At 34.6% G+C, this 23,595-nt stretch overlaps 1 protein-coding gene across 1 annotated transcript in view; it reads left to right on the top strand.

Moving 5' to 3' along the window:
* Nucleotides 1-23,595, top strand: part of ATRNL1 (attractin like 1) — an 807,510-nt gene that overhangs the window by 264,556 nt on the left and 519,359 nt on the right. The window contains exons 21-22 of the mRNA XM_070363366.1: nt 3,419-3,471; nt 22,314-22,408. Coding sequence (XP_070219467.1) covers nt 3,419-3,471; nt 22,314-22,408 — 148 coding nt within the window. The remainder of the gene's footprint in view (nt 1-3,418; nt 3,472-22,313; nt 22,409-23,595) is intronic.

The raw sequence follows: 23,595 nt of genomic DNA, 5'->3' as shown, positions 1-23,595 counted from the left end.
TTAGATTGTACATATTCATATCTCAAATAATTGTATCAAAATATCTTATCATAAAAACTTTGTGTATAACAAAAATATTATTGTAGACAGATCCTTAGGTGACTACCGATAATTTCTGCCTTCTGGTCTTCACACACTATTGTATAATCCCTTTTCCTTGATTATGGGGAGGACATGTGACTTACTTCTAAACCAGAAAATTTAGCAAAGATGATGGATAGCACTTCTATAATTATGTTTAGTGTTTTGTGTGTGTGCGTGGTGTGAGGATTGAATCTAATCTTACATTTTTCCAAATGGTTATCCAGTTGTCTCAAGTACTGTGTAAGAGGATGACTGTCTTTTTACCCCAGTCATTTAAAGCACTGCTTTTATCATACACTAGAATTTTAGAAAATAGTAGCTGTACCTATTTCTGGAATTTCTATTCTGTACCATTTATCTTTGTATTGATGTACAAATACCATATTGTTTTAATTATATACATGTTGAGTATATTTTATTTTTTTTTTAATTTTTTTCTTTCATTTGTTTTCTTCGTACATTCTTTTTTTTTTAATTTTAGTTTTTAACTTTACAATATTGTATTGGTTTTGCCATATATCAACATGAATCCGCCACAGGTATACACGTGTTCCCCATCCTGAACTCTCCTCCTTCCTCCCTCCCCGTACCATCCCTCTGGGTCATCCCATTGCACCAGCCCCAAGCATCCAGTATCGTGCATCGAACCCGGACTGGCGACTCATTTCATATATGATATTATACATGTTTCAATGTCATTCTCCCAAATCATCCCACCCTCTCCCTCTCCCACAGAGATGTCTTTTCAGTCTAGGTTCCCTCAAAGCCCTTCCTTTCATTGTTGCTTCTAGCTATTCTTTTTTTTTTTCTCTAGCTATTCTTGTATGTTTATTCCTGCATGTGAACATTAAAATCAGCTTTTCTAGCTCCTTTAAAGCTCATTAGAATTTTTCTTAGATCAAATTAACCATTATCTTTGAAATTAACTTCCAACTTGATGATCTTGAGATAGCCTAATGAAAAACAAGGCACGTCTTTCAGTTTATTTATATATACTTTTGTGTTTCTCCAGCTGAATTTTATGTCTGAAATTTCATATGTTTCCTTTGCAACTATTTATTTCCTCAGTTGTTTGTAAACACTGGCGAGTCTTTAAATGAAATCTGAAATTAAAATGCCCAAAACTGGTGTTTAAACTCAGCTCATATTTTGAAAGTACTTTTAATCATTCAAAAATTTTCAATAATGATTGATATAAAATCTTTTAGACAATGTTGTTTCTAATTTACTGTTTTGAGTTTGAAAATGTAAAGAGAATGTCATTTTTATATTGGATACCTTCAAGAACTCTGTAAAGCCTTTGAGTTTTATTCTTGTCAAGGTCGTGTTAATTTCTTATTTATCTTAAAATTCTAAGTTTGAGTAATGAAAGCCAGGAGAAGTCATTTCCTAAACAGAAGCATATAATTTCATCCTTCTGAAAAAATTTGTGTTTAGAGAAAATAAAATGCTAAGTATTCCTTGTCAAAATTATGTTGAAGGTATACATGTTATAAGTATATTGATTATTTGAAAAATGAATTATTAATAACAAGAATGAAAACTTCATAACTTCCATATTGGAAAATAGGTTTGGGTTGGAGCTTTTAAAGTTAACTCATTGATAAAAAGTATTTGAAATCCCTTGTCGTTTGTCATGTTAAATTGCTATGAGAACTTGAAAGTCCTCTATTCAATATTTAGGCAGTAAGATATGTAAGGAATATCATGCATAAAAATGCAGTGAGTATTATGTTGAATGTTTTCCTATTTTGAAAATGCTGCCTGATGGACTGTGGCCCGCCAGGCTCCTCTGTCCATGGGATTCTCCTGGCAAAAATACTGGAGTGGGTTGCCATTGCCTTCTCCAGGGGATCTTCCCAACTCAGGGATCAAACCCTGGCCTTATGCATTGCAGGCAAATTCTTTACCATCTGAGCCACCAGGGGAGTGCAGTATTGAGTTATCCATTTGCAACAAGTCAAGTTTACTTTTTGTGAGAGAAACGGAATTGTAGCAGTATTGTAAATCAGTCCTTTAGCGTATGTATATATTTGGTATAAAGTGGTAGGATTTAAGGAGCTAAGTCTAAAGGAAGGAACGAAAATATAGGAATAGAATGGATTCTGAAGTGCTAACCCAGCAGTAATGGCTTTCATCATTTTCTAAAGCTAGAAAACTACTGTATATCACACATTTAAAAAGTACCTTTTGGAGAAGTCATCTGTACCCTGAAGAAAACCTATATGCCAAATACTTTTTTCCAGAGAATAAAGTTAGTGGTATAAAGGGCTATATAATAATTTTGTAGTTAATGTAGAAAAATATTTACTCTTCACTTCATTTTTTTTTTCATGGATACAAAATATTAGCAGTTATGCATGACTGAAAAATGCATTCAGAATGCAACTGATTATTTACTTTATTATTCTCAACTGTTTGGGCCTTCGTCGATTAAAATATATATGTATTCCTTGGTTCTAATTGACTCTATTAAAACTAAAGACGTTTTTGGAAGAACCTTCTTGCTTTTTAAAATTCTACATATAATTTAATATTGAGGCACTTTATTCAGTTACCCACATGTATATATTTTATAATAGTTAAATTTGGAGGACATTCCAAGAAGTAGCATTATGCAAAACCAAGCTATATTTCTTTTAGGCATTAATTGTCATTTTAACTGAATTCTGGAAACAGAGATTGGAAAAATACAAACTTCAGAAATTTTCAAAATACTTAGGATTTTCTCCTACTGTTGTAGTTAACTATATTTTTGAAGAATTTAACTTAGAATTCCTGAGCCTGAATGCTCATGTGTTCTTCCGTTTCGTTGTAATCTGCTTACAAGACTTAAAAGTTTGACCTCCTGAATTTAATCTTGAATGATTTAAAGAAAGCTTTTCTCCATGATCCAATTGAGGATGTCTTTTAAAAATACAGATGAATTGGAAAATTGGAAAATATATTAATTTTGATTACCAGAAGTAAGAAAATGGTATGATTTATGAATTCCCACACTTTCCCATACCTAACAAAATGTCTTTAAATCTTTATCCAGACTTGAAAATTCTTCCTCATGTGTTAAGGAAGAATACATATCCCCTAATTCATAATTTTATCCCATCCTCTATATTCCTTTTGTGTGTTTTTTTCCACTTATTCTCTCACTCATGTCTGTATATAGGCTTTCTACATTAATTCTTTTGAAGATTTGCTTTTAAAACTTTAATTAATAGTATAGCTTTTAATATGTTTGAATGTAGAGTTTAATTACTTGTTTGCTTGAAGGAAAAACATGAAGCTTTTGAATTTTGTTGTTTAATAGTAAATGAGTTTTTTTGTGTTTCTACAGATGTGACTCTGAAAATCGCTATGTTGGTAATCCACTTAGAGGAACATGTTATTGTAAGTATTTGTGTTTTTTATTTTAGATAATTGGTTTGTTTTATTAATTTCAGCTGATTTTACAGGTAATAAAATTCATTTTGAATAACTAATGTCATTAATAGTTTATCATTTCTATTTTTGAATCTTATAGCTCCATATATTTTGCTAGGGAAGTCAGTGTCTCTTTGCTCTGTTCTCTAATTATATTAATATTTGGTGCATTTTTTCCACTCTGAGGAATAAAACAACAGTAGATCTTATTTTGAACATGCAACAAAAAACAAAATTTGAGTAACTCAGCTGGATTTTAATGTAATCTTTTTTCATCACGGTTAAATTTTGAACAAATAGAATTCTGTGATAGATTTTTCTGGGAGGCAATTTTGGTTTTACTAAAAAGCAATACTGATTTTGTACTGAAAGATCTTGTTATTGGGTAGTGATCATATGGCAGATATATGTTTAACTTTCAAGAAACAAGCAAACGATTTCTCAAATGGTTATACTATTTTCCATTTCCACCAGCAGTGTATGAGAATTTCAGTTCTTCAAAATCTCTCAGCACTTCGTATAGTCTTTTACATTTTAGCCATTCTAAGTGTGGTTTTTCTTTTCTAACTTCATTTTGTGTAACTATGGTAATAACTTTCAAAGATGAATTTGACAAGATTATGTTTTAAAACAAGAATAGTTAAACAGTATGAAGTGAACTTCAAAGATTAACTAAATTCAACTGAGATCTCTGGATCTGGCGGTTTTTAAATTGGTAGATTCTTTGTTGTTGTTCATCTTCTTTTCCCACATACATAAATGTGGGCTTTTGGGTTTATTCACTGTTTCCACTGATTTTGTTTTCTAGTTCATCTATTTTAGGTTTTGGCCTTAGCGATGTCCTTCTCTTTTATAGTTTGTAATTGTTGTTTTTGCCTCCATTTGATTTATGTTTGCTTTTTAATATGATTTTCTGTATAGTTTGTGGTTCAATTTTAACTTCTTTTTGGTTTTTTAAGAATTTTCTTAATTTCAATTAAGTAAATCTTACTAAAACCCTTGTTTTAATTATTTTTTATAATTTTACTGAGAATGTAGCATAAAAATCCCCAAACTTAGTAAGATATTTTTGCTTAGTAAGATATTTTTGTAAACTATGGGAGATTTGACAGTGCTTGTAGAGGTTTTTATGTATCACAGGTAGGCATGGCGTGTGGAGCCTGTGGACTTCTAGTGGGTAGAGGTTGCTATTGATACGTGTCCTACAATACACATCAGAGCTCCTTTGAACCAAGAATCATCTGACTGAAATTTCAACACCATGAGGGTTGAGAAACCCTGATTTAGAGGTTTAATCAGATTCAGATATGATTTTGGAGGAAATACTTTCACAGGTGGTTTTGTGTTCTTCATGTAACTGAAGCACATAATGCCCACAGTCTCTTTTTTGTTCTTAGCAGACACTGATGCTCAATGTTAGATTGCAACTGATTTAGGGGTTATAAACTGGTATTCTTACTCCTTTATTTCTTGATTGGAAAACTTTTGTGAAAACAAATTTCCTTGAGCCAGGCGTTTGCTTACTTATTGCTACAGGCACGTGGGAAAGGCATGATAAATTTTTAATACATTTTTAAAAAATATATCAGTTTTCAAAATAAAGAATGCTTAATAAGGTTGCAACTCGGTTTGCTGTGTTTGTGTCATAAACTTATGGACACATGCGTATTTAATATGTTTCAGTCCACTTGCAATTATTGTCCTTACTGATGTTCACATTGTCTATTTTCTATTTGTTTTAATTTATCTTCGTTCTCTATATTTTCCACATGAATTTTATTTACTTCTCTCAAACATCCTGGATTTTATGGGGACATATTTTTGTCTGACTTTTTAAAATTAGAAATTCCTGTTTGATTCTTCTTAAATTTTAGTGTTTATTATATCCCCAAAGAGTAATTTAGTTACAATTATGGACACAAATAAATTACATTTCATTTTTTAGAAATAATGAATATACTAATATTTAAGCCTTTTATATTTAAGACTAAGATGATTTTTCTTTAGATCAGTGTTATCCAAATTAACCTAGTGTAAGCCATATGTAGAATTAAAATTTTTCTACTAGCTATATCTCAAATATTAAAATAAACAGGATGAAGTTAATTTTGATAATATATACTATTTAATTCAAAATATCTAAAACATCATAGTATAAAAAATCATCAATGGCCTATTTTTATTTTTTCCAAGTGTTTGAATACAGCTTGTATACTATACTAATGGCAATCTCAATTCATATTAGTCACATTTTAATTACTTAAGACACGTGTGACTTAGTGACTACCATATTGGAAGCTCATCTATTATATAGGACTCATTGTCTCTTTAAAATGTTATAGGAATAGTCATAAAGCACTAGATGGCAGTCTTGTCACTTGCTATGAGACCTTAAAAGAGTAATAACATTTTAAAAGAAATGGTGTTTTTTAAAAAAGAGAAAAAAGGTCAGTGGTTCTTGTAATAATGTTAATGGAAACTATCCTGGTTTTAAAGACTGGAGTGAAATTTAAAATGCAGGTGTACACTGTAACTTGCAGCAATTGACCGCGATGTGGTGTTAATTTAATTGAAACTAATACTACAGCGCTTGTATCCTATAGACAGTCTTAGTTTTTTAAAATTCAGTTTAAACCCCCAAATCAAATGTATTTGATAGCTATCATGTATCACATGGAAAAAAAGTTTCTGTCAATGATATCAAGTTTGATTGACCCCTGTAAACATTGAAGGACTTAATTATTCTAGGCAAATATGAAAAGTAGTAGCTACGAACTAGTATAATTTCTTTTTTTGTAATGCATTTTGAAAAATTATAATAGCAATTATAGTGAAGAAAACCATAAACACAAGATGGAAGACTGGACTATGAAGATGTTATAGAGGATATATTTCCATGAGTAGAATCAGAGTATGAAAAGCCACTTACTGAAATCATCTACTTTATGCTTCTACTATATGTAATGTTCAAACTGCTGATTGTATTTCAGTATATTTCCAAGTAATCTAATATATTTTTGTCACCTTTTTCTCTGAAAAAATAGCTGTTTTGCTTTGATTTTCTCCCATTGCTTTTTAGAGTTCAGTGTGCAATTTTGTGATGAAAATAATACACTTCCCTCTTTTAAGAGTAAGAATTTTACTTACTACTTTTATATTCCATTCTCACCTCTACCACTGATCACATCTTGCCTTCCTTCATATTACTAAAAATTAAAATATTTATGCATTTATCTCCCTGTAAAACCTCTCATTGTTATTGATTTGTTTAATTGATGTTTATGTCTTGACTGAAAGACATTATTTATAAGTGTATTATTTACTGGATTTGATTTTTACTTTTGTTTTATAAGTGAGAGATAATATTTCTAGTGTGTGTTTTGTTGTTTCTAGTGTGTGTTATAGCTATAAATTAACAAATATCAGCCTCAGTTTAATTACTTAAAATTCTATGTCATGTAAAATAGTGAAAACAATTAAAACTTGAATTAACCTTATGTTTAGTATAACTATTCTGTGTTTTGTTTTAAAACAGAGTAAAAAATTTCTCCTCTTTTAAATGAAATATATTGTACTTCAGTGGTTTATGTGACTTTTTATTTATTTATTTTTGATTTTATTTTATTTTTAAACTTTACATAATTGTATTAGTTTTGCCAAATATCAAAATGAATCCATCACAGGTATACATGTGTTCCCCATCCTGAACCCTCCTCCCTCCCCATACCATCCCTCTGGGTCATCCCAGTGCACTAGCCCCAAGCATTCAGTATCGTGCATCGAACCTGGACTGGCATCTTGTTTCATACATGATATTTTACATGTTTCAATGCCATTCTCCCAAATCTTCCCACCCTCTCCCTCTCCCACAGAGTCCATAAGACTGTGACTTTTTAAATGATAAATATAAATAGCAATTTAAATCTGCCTAGTACATCTGCAAATACAGCAGAAGTGACCTTGATCGACACAAAGAATCTAAATTTTTATATTTCACAAATTGAAGAATGATGAATTGAAGATTGATCTGGCAAAACATAAATGAGCCACATGGTTGACATTTTAATCTTATTCTTTGATTCATGTGTTTTTATTAAATTTCCTGAAGCTTATACGCCAGTGTTTTTAAATATGTATCTTAGAATTATTGAAGATCTTAGCATATTCCAAAATGAAGGACGACATAGCACAATTATGAGAAAGTGAAAAAAGCTGAGAGAAAAAAGTTGCTATTAACTTAGAAAAGAGATGAAAATTTATTTGATTGTATATTTATAAAGACGTGCTATGTTATTCTGGTTATGTAAATAAACATTGTAAAAATAGTTAAAAAAAAAAGTTTAAGGAGGGGAGCAAAAATGCCTGAAAACCTCCCCCCAGGGCTCCCAGGTGGAGCTCTGCTGTGCCTCTCCTCTGTAAAGGTGCCCAATGCGAGGGAGCGCACAGCTGTTGGCCTGTACTTACTTTTCTTGCTAAGCCATGAAATGTGATGTGGGGCTTTATAAGTCTTGAGCAACGGTTGATAGCTCCTTATTTGTATGAAAATGCTGAATGTGCTTTTCTGATGCTGAATGCATGCTTTTCTAAATAAATTATGTCCTGAGAAGGGTTTCACATAAAAGAGGTAATAGCATGTCTCATATTCCTATTGTGAACAACTATTTTTCACAGATATATAGCTCATTATTTTGGATCATTTATTAAATAAAACTGGAAAACCATCTGATTTTAAAATAATGATAAACTAGTTAAACTTTATTGAGCACTTACTGTGCCAGGTTATTCTAAGCTTTGTCCATTTATTAGCTTGTTAAATCCTTTTGAGAAGGGTATGCTTATTATCACCTTTTTTTTTTTTTCCATTTGTGGAAACATAGGCAGAGAAAAGTTGATTCATTTATATAAGATCACAGGGCGAGGAAATGTCAAATCCAGTTTTAATCCAGGCAGCCTGGGTCTATAGCGTCTTCTGGGTCTATATCACCCACTCTCAACTACAGGTGATAAAACTGTTTCTACTAAAATTCATGATATATTTAACCTGAGTTGTTTTTATATAAATGTATGTGTATATATATAAATAAAATAAAAATGTCATGGTAAAGAAAATGAAAACAGGACCTAAATAATTTTAAAAAATTAAACTGTTTTCTCAAATGATGTCTTCATATGAAAATAGGCTTACCAAAATGGATATATAAATTTTATATAGTTTTAATTAGAATTCATTCAGTTTAATTTTTTGAAATATATGCATTGGAGTAAATTATCGTAAAATTTATTTTAAATGATATACTTTTAGAATATTCAGTAAAATTATAAAAAGGAAAAATAGTGAGAAATTCCCACCTGGTAGATATCCAGACATATGGTAACTCTAATTGTACTGGTTCCTATTTGGTGTAGGAATCGAATTAATAAGACAGAGTTCAGAATTAGATTCCTGAACATTTGGAAATTTCTATGGCAGTCAATTTATTTTTATAGAAGTTCTTAATGACTTAATCTGCTTGTTCTAAGATATCCCAGACTTTACCCTAGATCATGGCTTTTGGATTTACTGTTTTTCTGCCTCAAATACTCCATCTCTATTACTCTACTCTTACCTAAAATAGACTTGCTTAGGGATTATGACAACTTTTTTTTTCCATCCTAACACTTACACTAAAATGAAGTTATATCTCACTTATTTGTTTACTTGAATGTGGTTTTCTTTACTCACTAGAAAGAAAATCTGTGAGCCCAGGACTTTCTCTTGTTGGAACCATATTTATAATAGAAAAGCCTGTGTCTCCTAGGAAAGCTTTCAGTAAATATACTGGGAGTACACATGTAAGCTATTAATAAATAAATGAATATACATATATTGGTGCTGTGTGGGCAAGTTTTTTAACTGATGGGGTGTTTGACCAAAATTTTTGGAAATCGTGTTATAGGTTATCAAGTAAAAGTTGCTTTACATTATTTTTTAAATTAATTTATTTAAAGGGGTACAGTTCATCATTGAAAAGCTTTATGCACCAGCCATTCATTTAAATAAAAATGAGTTTCAGTCTTTGTTTTTCTAGTTAACCTGTGGGACGTTAGCAGCCAATACAGTTTGAGCAGTTTTCCATGTATCACTGCAGAAAGCTTAGCTACTTGGAGATAGTATGAAGCAAAGGGAGGTGGCTTTTGAAGAGATCATGGTATATTACATGAAAACTTGTAAATTAGAATCACTGACATGTAGACATTGGTGATCATGGTTCATCTTCTGTTATTCATTGAGAAAAAAGTAAGACTCAGTGGGTTGAAGTATGTATCTTAGGCCTCACAATGAGTCAGAGTGTGGATAATAGCAAGGGTTCTGTATTTTTTTCTGTGATACTGTACCTAGAAAGTGTTCAGCTTTTAAAGTTCCTAAACAACAGATTTTGCCTTTGCAATTATTCTAAATGTTTCAAGCTTAGTATAAATTCTTAACAATTGTAAGTATGGATAGTACTGTTCAGCATGCAAGGAAATGTTAGTATTTATTGAGTATTTATTACTTGCAAAGCAATTTATTATTATTTCATTTAATATGCACAGGATGACATCTTTTTTCTCCTTAATTTTTACTTACTCAAGAGTTACACTAATAGAGCTTGGAGAGACTGTCAGTTATTGGAATTAACTTGCTTTTCTTTATTCATTCAACGTATATTTATTGACTAACTACTCTGGGGATTGACTAACTACTTGTGTTCTGCTCCATTGAAGCTGATAAAGCAGTAGGAAAGATAGATATTAAACTTGTCATACAGTTACCTAGATATGATGATCATAAGACCTCTGAATAAGAATTATAGATGCTTTGGGAATAGATTACAAGAGAGCCTGACCTAATTCGTGGACCAAGGGGTAGAAGTGGGTGAAGCAAGAGAATGAGGAAGTGATGACGTGAAAGGCGACTTGGTAGTGGACTGGTGATGGTGTGACGATGGGAAGAAGTAGAATCAGTGGCGGCAGCATCCACAAAGGCCAGTGGTTGGAAAGATCATGGCGCATGAGATGCTCCCACGTTAACACAGAGAATTAGGAGAAGGAATCAAGGGATGAGGTATGTGAGATATGCAGGATCAGATCATGCAGTGCTTTATAGAGCATGCAAGCTTAATAGAGCATTTGGTCTTCATCTTAAGAAAAATGAGAAGCCATTGAAGGATATTAAGAGGAAAGTAAAATGTTAAAATGTAATATAATCAGGCTGCTTGCAGTGTGTCAAACAGCTTGGTGAGGGCGATAGAGCATGAGAGCTCATTTTAGCTCATTTTCTGAGGCATTGTTCCCATAGTTACTTTTTAATTATGGCTGTGATACATTTAGACTATAAGTATACCTGACCTTATATTACTTAAGTTTTATCATTTATAAACAGTTGTCTAAGTTGGCACATACATGTGCTTATACAAAGTTGAGTTCAGTCGCTCAGTTGTGTCCGACTCTTTGCAACCCCAAGGACTGCAGCTCGCCAGGCTTCCCTGTCCATCACCAACTCCCAGAGCTTACTCAAACTCATGTCCATCAAGTGGGTGATACTGTCCAACCATCTCATCCTCTGTCATCCCCTTCTCCTCCTGCTTTCAATCTTTCCCAACAGCAGGGTCTTTTCCAATGAGTTGGTTCTTTTCATCAGGTGGCCAAAGTATTGGAGTTTCTGCTTTAGCATCAGTCCTTCCAGTGAATATTCAGGACTGATTCCCTTTAGGATTGACTGGTTTGATCTCCTTGCAGTCCAAGGGACTCTCAAGAGTCTTCTTCAACACCACAGTTCAAAAGCATAAATTCTTCAGCACTCAGCTTTCTTTATAGTCCAACTCTCACATCCATACATGACTATTGAAAAAGCCATAGCTTTGACTAGACAGACTTTTGTTGGCAAAGTAACGTCTCTGCTTTTTAATATGCTATCTAGGTTGGTCATAGCTTTTCTTCCAAGGAGCCAGCATCTTTAAATTTCATGGCTGCGGTCACCATTTGCAGTGATTTTGTACATATACATGTACTTATGTATGTGTTTACATATCAGTGATATGTACTTTTACATATGCCATTGTTTAAAACATACTGCTGCTGCTGCTAAGTCACTTCAGTCGTGTCCGACTCTGTGCGACCCCATAGACGGAAGCCCACGAGGCTCACCCGTCCCTGGGATTCTCCAGGCAAGAACACTGGAGTGGGTTGTCATTTCCTTCTCCAAAACATACTAGGATTCTCAATGTTGTTGTCGTCAAAGTCTATATATATCCTCTTCACGCTCCTCAGGATGGCTAAATACATAATCATGAGCTCATATATTTAAAACAAATACATAAGTATATCGGCTACCCTTGTGTCTCAAATGGTAAAGAAACTGCCTGCAGTGCAGGAGACCCAGATTCCATCTCTGGGTAAGGAACATCACCTAGGGAGGGAATGGCTACTCACTCCAGTATCTTGCCTGGAGATTCCCATGGACAGAAGAGTCTGGTGGGCTACAGTCCATGGGGTTGCAAAGAGTCAGACATGATTGAGCAGCTCTGAAATTGATTTTTGAAATCTTGTAGAATTCATTCAGCCCCAGTACAATGAATATTGAAAGTGAAATAATACTTATTGAATGCCTTGATTTTATGAGACAGTGGCACTAATACATACTAACACAATTATGTTTAACCCACAGAGCAGTCTTATGAAGTAGGTGGTATTATCTTCATTGCACCACTGAATCTCACTGAGAAAATTAACCAGTATACTATAACCCAGTTGGTACATGGGAGATTACAATTAAGATCTGCTTAAGTACTGTGCATAATGCTGAGTTAAAAGTAAAATGCAATATTCACTGGTAAAAAAGCAAATCATTAAACCTTAGTTCCTTTCTCAAAATATTCAAGTTAAGAATTTCTGAAATTTGTCTGAACAGTGCATTTATACATCATATGCAAATTGATTTCATTTGCAATCCTGACAGGTTTGTCTTTAGACCTCAGATATATAGATATTTCCAGTATCTTTGCTGGGTTTTATCACTGGTCACCATTTTCTTAAAAATACATTATTTTATATAGCTTTTGCTAAAAGAGTAAAGCAAATATTCACCATTTGCTTTTCATCACCCCAATATAGCATGTACTCAAAAACCTCCCTCGCAGTTCAAGTTCTCTTTGAACATGTATTTTTCTATGTGTAAATTTTTAGTCATCTCTTTACAATTAATCATTAGTTTGGTGGGATATCTGACCTTTTAAATCTGTTCTTTTGATATTTTATTTGCTTAAACTCCTTTTAGCATACTGTTTGAGTTTTACTCATGACCTTGATTTTTACATATAACTTGTTATTAATTATTTGTAGTAAATAACAGCCACTTTTTTGTTGTTGTTGCTCCAAAACTACTAGTCCTGTATTGACTGAACTATCTAAAAAAATTTGTTGCATGTTGGAACTTCACCCTTGATTTTTTCTAGCCACAGAAGACTAGGAAGACAGTCTGATTATTTTACATGTTTTCAATCATCTCTACCTAAGAAGTAAGTGAATTTGGAATTAGATATGCCATTTTTGGAAAGATTTGCAGCCATATAAATTTAATTTCTTGACATGCAAGTGTAAGTCATGTGGAAAGCACATTAAAGATCAAGGATCAAAAGAAAAAAGCTCTCTGCACACTTTTTAAAAAAAAATTTCCCCCTTTTGGCCCAGTTATGAAAGTTATTCATGTTTCATTCTAGAAAAGAGATAGACAAAAAAGACAAATTAAAAAGCACCGATAATTCTTCTATCCAGAGAAAATTGTTGGCAACATTGTATCAGATACTTTCTCAGTCTTTTATTTATGTACTAACACTGTTTTATGCTGAATAAATGCCTCACTCTCCAAAGAAGGCCGCATTCTAACCCTTGACTTGTGAATATATTACCATAAATGGTAAAAGGGCATTTGTAGATAGAATCCAATTAAGAATTTTGAGATTATCCTGGATTATTCTGGTGGACCCAGTGTAGTTACGTGTGTTCTGAAAGAGGGTAGAGGGAGGTGTGACTACAGTGGTGGGAACTGTAATCACATAAGCAAAAGATTGGAAAGACAGAGGTAGGGTTCATTAGCTAAAGAGTGAGAGGTCTTCAGAAGCTGAGAGAGTCAGGAAATGGAATTTTTTGAGCACCCCCAGAAGGAACCAGCGTCACATTCTGGTTTTACCTTGTAAGAATCATTTGGACTTCAGACTTCCAGAACTATAAGTGAATAAATTTGTGTTGTTTTCAGCCACTAAGTTTCTTGTAATTTGTAACAGCAGCAGTAAATAAAACATATACACTTTTTGTGTATTTATTTCTTTTCCAAGCATAGCATTACAAATGAAGTATTTCACAATGTTATTATTCTTTAATTTGTTCTTAATACCTTTAGGTATGTCATATGTTCTCTTGTCTCTATCAGCATATCATAGCTTTAAATTATTTTTATTCATTGGTTTTCCATGTTAGCAGTTTCTAAATCAAATTAAATTGAAAATTATATTTCATCTTTAACATGAAATCTATGCTCAACAAATTTTTATTCACCTTGCTAATTGAGACTTTATGTCTGTTGACTGTCAACTCCTATTTTCCCCCTCCTCTTGGCCCCTGGCAACCCTCTTGGTACTCTCTAATTTGATGGGCTTGACTGGTTTAGATTCCTCGTATAAGTAGAATCATGCAGTATTTGTACTTCTGTGACTGTTGTATTTCACTTAGCTCCTTACCTTAATTACTATAACTATATAGTTAACCCTAACATCTAAGATCTCCAGGCCCCTTTCAATGCATATCCTCTGCTTATAATAAAGCTATCCTGAGAGTACAGAGTGTTCAAGTCCTATAGGCCTTCATGGAAACTGAACACAACATACTTCAAGCATAATTAAAGCACATGTGGAAACAAATCAAGAATAATGTCAAGAGAGATAACAGGCAGGGGACAAAGTTTTAAGCTATTTCTACATCTTGACTGTATTAAATAGTGCTGCAGTAACACTGGAAAGCTATTACCTCTTTGAGATCTCAACTTCAACTCTCTTGGATGAACACCTAGAATGGTACTGCAGGAGCTAATATATATTTCATAAAACATTGATCCAGTTTCTTTTGACTTATGTTGTTACTTAAGATCACCTAACATCTTGCCTAATCTTACTTTCTAAATATTTCCTTTGTGTGTGTGAATGTGTGTGTGTGTGTGTGTGTGCACATGCCCATATGCACATGACTGGATAGCAATAGTATTTTTTCAATAACAATTAAAATATAATCTACATACCTAAAATATCACCCTTTTAAATACAATTCAGTGATTTTCAGTATATCCACAAGGCTGTGAAAACATCATCATTATCTAATTCTACAACATTTTTCTCCTAAGAGAAATCTTGGAGACATTATCAGTCACTCCTTTCCTTTCCCCTAGCTTTTGACATCCTTTTCCTATCTTTATGGATTTGTCCACTCTGAAATATTGTATAAGTGACATCTTGGAATATGTGGTCTTGTGTGATGGCTTCGTTTATTTATCATGATATTTTCAAGGTTCGTCCATATCATATCATCCAAAGTGATAGCAGGTATCAGTATTTCATTCCTCTTCATGGCCAAACAATATTCAAATGTATGGACATATCATATTTGTTTTCCATTCATCAACTGATGGACATTGGGGTTGTTTTTACTTTGGGGCTATTATGAATAACACTGGATTTTTAAATATTTTATGCAGGTTATTTCCTTTTAATATTTAGATTTGAATCTTCAACAGATTTTTATCATATATTTAACATATAAGTGTTATGTTCTTTTCGATTTGTTTTGATGTCAGCTTTAGCAGTATTTTCCATGCACATATTGAAATTTTCTGTGTCTAATTTTCCTCTTGAGTGATTTTCATCTCTGTTCTATTCACAGAGGCTTTTTCAGATTTGACCTACATAGCACTGATGCATAATTATGTTTTAATTCCCTTATTTTCTGATCTATTATTTTTAATTTTGCCATTATATAATTGCATTTTGTTTCTGTTTTGTTTCTTACAGTTGTAACTTACCTAACTCTCTTTTATTGTAGTTTTAAGTGTTATTATCTTGTCTTTGATCTTAAGTATGTGGGATATTTTCTTTTTTCTTTCATGCATACTGCATAGATATTTTAAATGACCTAACACACTGACTCTATTGTTGACAAACTGATATTTTTCTCTTCTCTCTCCTTACTATGCAAGTCAGATTAACAATACAAAAGATGTCAACTTTTCTCTTCTCTTTATTTTCATAATTTTTTTCATTTATACAGTCAAAATTTGAGGCCAGACATATGAGCAACCTCATGTTTCCCTTAAGGTCTACCACACTTGTACATCCCACTCACCCATATTGCTTTTAGATCTAATTGGGAAGTTAATGGCCAGCATCTAGATTTCCTGGAATTATCAAAGATAGTTTGCTAATTGTTAGCTGGAATATTTAGTGCAGCTGTTACAACCTTCAGGGCTCAGCCTACAAAATCAGAAGATTGATTTATGTAGTGTTTATAACAAAGGTCCGTCTAGTCAAGGCTATAGTTTTTCCTGTGGTCATGTATGGATGTGAGAGTTGGACTGTGAAGAAGGCTGAGCGCCGAAGAATTGATGCTTTGGAACTGAGGTGTTGGAGAAGACTCTTGAGAGTCCCTTGGACTGCAAGGAGATCCAGCCAGTCCATTCTGAAGATCAGCCCTAGGATTTCTTTGGAAGGAAGGATGCTAAAGCTGAAACTCCAGTACTTTGGCCACCTCATACGAAGAGTTGACTCATTGGAAAAGACTCTGATGCTGGGAAGGATTGGGGGCAGGAGGAGAAGGGGGCGACAGAGGATGAGATGGCTGGATGGCATCACTGACTCAATGGACGTGAGTCTGAGTGAACTCCGGGAGTTGGTGATGGACAGGGAGGCCTGGCGTCCTGTGATTCATGGGGTCGCAAAGAGTTAGACACGACTGAGCGACTGAACTGAACTGATAGTTTTCTTCAAGCTTTGAAATGTATCTTTGGTATTTTTCCTATTCACAAAGTTTTCAAATAGTTGTCTCTAGTTAGTACTATATTTGTTGTTGTTCAGTCACTAAGTCGTGTCCGACTCTTTGTGACTCCATGGACCGCAGCACACCAGGCTTCCGTGTCCTTCACTATCTCTCCGAGTTTGCTCAAACTCATGTCCGTTGAGTCAGTGATGCCATCCAACCATCTCATCCTTTGTTGCCCCAGTACTACATTTAAACATACACAATGCAGGTTTTCCTTTTTAATTATGAAAGACTAAAATATGCTAAAAAGTATAGTATGTATTTTCATATGTATAGTATATATAGTTTTGTACAACATATGATTTTAAAAGATCTCCTGCATGATCCAGTGGCAGACTTTACTTTCTTGGGCTTCAAAATCACTGCAGACGGTGACTGCAGCCATGAAATTAAAAGACCCTTGCTCCTTGGAAGAAAAACTATGACCAACCTAGACAGCATATTAAAAAGCAGAGACATTACTTTGCTGACAAAGGTCCGTATCTTCAAAGCTATAGTTTTTCTGGTAGTCATGTATGGATGTGAATGTTGGACCATAAAGCTGAGCACTGAAGAAATGATGCTTTTAAACTGTGGTGTTGGAGAAGACTCTTGAGAGTCCCTTGCACTGCAAGGAGATCCAACCAATCAATCACAAAGGAAATCAATCCTGAATATTCATTGGAAGGACTGATACTGAAGCTGAAACGAATACTTTGGTCACCTGATGAGAAGAACTGACTCATTAGAAAAGACCCTGATAATGGGAAAGACTGAAGGCAGGAGGAGAAGGGGACAACAGAGGATGAGATGGTTGGGTGGCATAACTGACTCAATGGACATGAGTTTGAGCAAGCTCCGGTAGATGGTAAAAGGACAGGGAAGCCTGGTGTGCTGCAGTCTGTGGGGTCGCAAAGAGTCTGACATGCTGAGTGACTGAACAATAACATGATTTTAAAATTGTGAACCTATCACTGAGTTTAACAAAGTTTAACACTTTGCTCTGTTTCCTGCAGCAGCACGGGCTCTACCTCTGCTCACCTTAGTTTAGGATGGGTATGCGGTACAGGGCTTCATCCTACAATCTCAGTAGCAGGATTTTCTTAAGGCTTTCTTTTTTCCCTTTGTTGTGAATTTGTTGTTATTTCTAGATTACAGCTACTTTAGCACACAAGTGGGGAGAGATATAGAGGAAAGAAAAACCAACGAAACAAAACCCCCACAAACCCAGGGGACTCACATCTGGGCCATCTTTTGAGTTAGGAGATCACTGCCTTTTACCTACCCCAGGGTATTGTTCTAAAATTTCTTCTCTCTCTCCTTTATCATCAACTTTTTCTGTTCCACTAAATTTTACTTAGGCCAATTATTATGAAAAGCTGTTCTTTCTCACAGTTTAAAAAAGAAGTTCTCTTACTGCACTGTTCACACTTGCTCCTCCAATTCTGTCATTTCTTTGTATTCGTCAATAATTCAATGTTATTTGAATTGATTTATAGTCAAACATGATTTTCTTTTTTATACCATAATAAATTGCTTCATTAAAGTGGTACAAAAACTTATTTTCAAATTATGCACATTTGCATAAACTTGAGGATTTTCATGTTTTATGTTCTGTACCCTACTTAGCTAAGAAGTTCAGAGTAAATTATAGCATTAAGGTATATGTTTTGTGCCAGGTAATTTCTCATTTGCAACCCCTTTAAAATATACCAGCATGATAGTATTTGAAATTAGGGAGTGAAATATAACTTCTGGTTAAGTGGAAAATTGTACCGTTGGTTTCTAGAAGACTTTAAGCAACCTTAAAAGGAACCATTTTGTGTAGAATTCTGAACTTTCTTCAGTTTATAAAAATTAACATTCACTGAGTAGTACCTGATTAGTCACTTGAGTTCAATAATGCTCCTACTAATTTTGCCCCAGGATTCAGACTGACTTTCTAGCTCAGATGATGTTAGGATTGATCATTACCATGCTTAATATACATTGTACTGATTTTGTTCTTCCAACTATAATAAATAGCAATAGAGAAATCAAATGTCTGGGCAAGAGTTGGGTGACTGTGGCTGAGGACCAGAGTCCCCAAAGCAGAAGAATGTTCATAGGACCGGGGCACTGGAGCCTCTACCCAGAGCTGTTCAAGTGTCCCAGTCACCCAGTCCCTTCCTCCTGAAAGCCTTCTGTTCCTGACTTTTAATGCTAAGTTTCAAGCTAGAAAAACAGGAAGATAATTATTGAGATAAGCATTTGAAAATAGTTTTGAAATGTTTATTTTTCCTCAGTGGTGGGGATGTTTGTTCAGTCGCTCAGTCTTGACCAACTCTTTGCAACCCCGTGAACTGCAGCACGCCAGGCTTCCCTGTCCTTCGGTATCTCCCAGAGTTTGCTCAGACTCTTGTCCATTGAGTTCAGTGTTTTCTCTTTATTCTGAATTGATGGTATCTTTCCTCAGTATTGTAGCTGTCTGTACTTCTAGAACCTCCTCAGCGGCAGCTGACCGAGCTGATCACTGTTCTCTTTTCTAAGCACTTCGTTTACTTCGTTCTCTTTTCTAAGCACTTCACTCACTGGACACTAAATTCTGGTTGTGTTTCTATCTCGTGGGTTGCCCTGTCAGCCTCCTTTGTGGGCTTCTAAAGAGGATCTGATTATTTAACATTGTTTTACCTCAGGGCTCATCCCTGGCGCCTCTACTCTATTCATGACTGGTGATTTCTTGGCTTCGCAGCTTTAGAGGCCATTGCATTGGCAGATGATTTCCAAATTGTTATCCATTAGGCTCCTGAGCTCAGAGTATCATGTAGATACTCAATAAGTAACTCAAACTTAACATCTTCAAAACTAAGCTTCTAATTATTCCACACTGACAGCAAATAAAACCTGTTCTCACCCATCTCAGTTAAAGCTGACATCTTACCTGGTCTTGGGCCAAAAAATACAACCTTTTCCTTCTTTAAAATGCTGCATCTGTTTATTTAGCTAATTCTGTCTGTTACACCTTCCAAATTCATTCACTGTCTGACCCCTTTCCGGTACCTTCTTTGCTATTCCTATCTCTGCCATCACTTTTTGTAGCATTCTTGCCACAGTCTCTTTATAGGAATCACACTTAAGACTTGTTCTTTTGTTGAGGTTTTGGAGCTTGTTTCCTCTGCCTGGATTACAGGCAGAAACTTGCCTCTCTTGTAACTGCCATGACTTCTTCTCTTAACTGCCTTTGATCTTTAAATTGTTGTTGTTGTTCAGTCACTAAGTCGTGTCCAACTCTTTGCAACACCAGGCTTTCCTGTTCTTCACTATCTCCTGGAGTTTGCTCAGATTCATGTCCATGGAGTCAATGATGGTATTTAACCATTTCATCTTCTGTCTCTCCCTTCTCCTTCTACCTTTAGTCTTTCCCAGCATCAGGGTCTTTTCCAGTGAGTCAGCTCTTTACATCAGGTGGCCAAAATATTACAGCTTCAGCTTCAGTTTCATTTCTGTAAATTTTCCTTTGCAAAATTGCAAGCATACTCCTACCTGGGCAGAAAATTTCTCTGCTCTTTACTGGATTATGACTATTACACTTATTGTCATTATTATACTATATGCTTAAATTACTTATTAATTTTCAATGTCCATTTGATATAAGTTGCATGGGACACAAATCTCTATCTTTTATTATTTTATATTTCCAATGTCTGGAACAACACTGGGCCATTGAATTTTCCCTGCATTTTCTGGCAATCATATGAAAAACAGAAATATGACCTATTATATAATCCTCATTATAATGGATAATGCTGCCTGTAAAAAAATCTTGGAAAAACAAAATATTGCCTTTTATTAAATTACATAAGAAATATATAGAGTGGATCTTACAAGGTATAAAGGAAGCAACATGAAGACTGATGCTCTGACAGTAAATCCAGTGACATTGTTCCTATCTTTACTTTTAACTTTAATAGTACTTAACAGCTGAGAGCATAACATGAAAGTTATGTTTCCAAAAAATAAAATTATTTTCTATTTAAATAATTTGAAATATTTAAAAGATTTCACAAAGTAAAAATTACCATAATAATAGGGACTAGTAAATTCTTTATGGAATGTGGTGAAATATTCACTATCAGTTCGGTCGCTCAGTTCTGTCTGACTCTTTGCAACCCCATGAACCGCAGCATGCCAGGCCTCCCTGTCCATCACCAACTCCCAGAGTTCACCCAGCTCATGTCCATCAAGTTGGTGATGCCATCCAACCATCTTATCCTCTGTTGTCCCCTTCTCCTCCTGCCCTCAATCTTTCCCAGCATCAGAGCCTTTTCAAATGAGTCAGCTCTTCGAATCAGGTGGCCAAAGTATTGGAGTTTTAGCTTTAACATCAGTCCTTCCAATGAACGCCCAGGACTGATCTCCCTTAGGATGGACTGGTTGGATCTCCTTGCAGTCCAAGGGACGCTCAAGAGTCTTCTCCAATACCACAGTTCAAAAGCATCAATTTTCTGCACTCAGCTTTCTTCACAGTCGAACTCACATCCATACATGACAAGTGGAAAAACCATAGCCTTGACTAGACAGACCTTTGTTGCCAAAGTTATGTCTCTGCTTTTGAATATGCTGTCTAGGTTGGTCATAACTTTCCTTTCAAGGAGTAAGCGTCTTTTAATTTCATGGCTGCAGTCACCATCTGCAGTGATTTTGGAGCCCAGAAAAATAAAGTCTGACACTATTTCGACTGTTTTCCCATCTATTTCCCATGAAGTGATGGGACCGGATGCCATGATCTTCGTTTTCTGAATGTTGAGCTTTAAGCCAACTTTTTCACTCTCCTCTTTCGCTTTCATCAAGAGGCTCTTTAGTTCTTCTTCACTTTCTGACATAAGGGTGGTGTCATCTGCATATCTGAGGTTACTGATATTTCTCCCAGCAATCTTGATTCCAGCTTGTGCTTCTTCCAGTCCAGCATTTCTCATGATGTACTCTGCATATAAGTTAAATAAGCAGGGTAACAATATACAGCCTTGACCTCCTCCTTTTCCTATTTGGAACCAGTCTGTTGTTCCGTGTCCAGTTCTTAACTGTTGCTTCCTGACCTGCACACGGGTTTCTCAAGAGGCAGGTCAGGTCTGGTATGCCCATCTCTTTCAGAATTTTCTACAGTTTATTGTGACCCACATAGTCAAAGGCTTTGGCATAGTCAATAAAGCAGAAATAGATGTTTTTCTGGAACTCTCTTGCTTTTTCAGTGATCCAGCGGATGTTGGCAGTTTGATCTCTGGTTCCTCTGCCTTTTCTAAAACCAGAATTACTTAGCCATTAAAGTTCATGTTTTCAAAAAATTTTGAATTTATAAAAGTAGAACATCAAAATGTCTCCCTGTTATCTATTTATACAATTTTAACTTGAATATAATGCACCAAAATATTACCTGTATTTTTCTCTGATTGTAAGATTATGGATGACTTTATTTTATTCTCTTGTGTAGTTTTTCAGAAAAAACTGTAGTTTGTTGAAATTTTATAATGGTAACAGGAGTAATAAATAGAATTTTGAAGTGTTAAGTGCTTTTATATCTGCATTTTACTTTTTGTTGCTTAATAACAATGATTTATATTTTGCCAGTCTTGAGTACACCACTAGTAATTTAATGACAATAATTTTCAATGCTGATATTCAATATATTTTCACCTACCTTGTTTTCAAGCAAGTTTTAAAAGTACATAGCGGGATTGTATTTTTTTCCCCTACAGACAGCCTTTTGATTGATTATCAGTTTACATTCAGCTTATTACAGGAAGATGATCGCCACCATACTGCCATAAACTTCATAGCAAACCCAGAACAGGTGAGACGATCCTTTAACTTTTATAGTGTAGTTATATCAATGGATGCGATGTTTCTCTATGTTTCATTGTGATTGTGCCTCTTCTCAGAATTATCACACTGTAGGGCTTTTGTAGAAAAACAAATCCTATTAGGTTTTTGTTTTCATAAAACCTAAGTATCTTTGTAATCAGAGAACTTTGGACCTTGATAGTTCAGATTTTGCAAATAGTCCTACAGTGTGTACATTATTTCTGATATTTTTTCAGGCTTACAGCAGTGTTTCTGTTTTTAATTATGTTTTCACACTGGTAGTAGTCTTCTTTGAAAATAAAACCTATTACTTCATAACACAAGCTATGTTATATATATATATATATTTTTAATATACTGTTACATAATAGTAGGTTTTCATTATCTTTTTAATAAACCCTTTGGTTTATCTGAATTGTATGAATGCTAGGTTTTAAAAAACATTTTTATTGAGATATAATTGACATCTTACAATATAAGTTAAAAATGTATAATATGCTGATTTAATATATGTATATATTGCAATATGATTACAACCATAGCATGACCTAACACTGCAGTCATGTCACCTAATTGTAATTTTGGGGAGTTAATGATAATTAAAGTCTCTTAACAACTTTGAAATTTATGATATAATATTGTTATTCATGTTCATTGAGTCACTGATGCTATACAACCAGCTCATCCTCATGTCCTCACGGACATGAACTTAAACAAACTCCGGGAGTTAGTGGAGGATAGAGAAGCCTGGCATGCTGCGGTCCTTGGGGTTGCAAAGAATAGGGCACAACTGAGCGACTGAACAACGACGACAGGAGCAACAGTATTGTTATTCATAATCACTGTGTAGACCATTACATCTTTAGGTCTTAGCACGTGGTGCTAGTGGTAAAGAACCCGCCTGTCAGTGCAGGAGACATAGGAAGGTTGGATCCCTCGGTCAGGAAGATCCCCTGGAGAAGGAAATGGCGATCCACTCCAGTATTCTTGCCTTGAAAATCCCTTGGACAGAGGAGCCTGGTGGGCTCCAGTCCATAGCATCGCAGAGTCAGACACGACTGAGGCAACTCAGCACACACTGCTTGCAAGCTTGTATCTCTTAACACTTTCTTCTGGGGGAGAACTCTCAGAGTTGTGCACCTTCTACCAATCTCTCTGAGTCATGTTGGCTGTAGT

Source organism: Bos mutus, chromosome 26 (assembly GCF_027580195.1).
Source record: "Bos mutus isolate GX-2022 chromosome 26, NWIPB_WYAK_1.1, whole genome shotgun sequence".
Classification (NCBI taxonomy): Eukaryota; Metazoa; Chordata; class Mammalia; order Artiodactyla; family Bovidae; genus Bos; species Bos mutus.
This window is presented reverse-complemented; position numbering and strand designations above follow the sequence as displayed.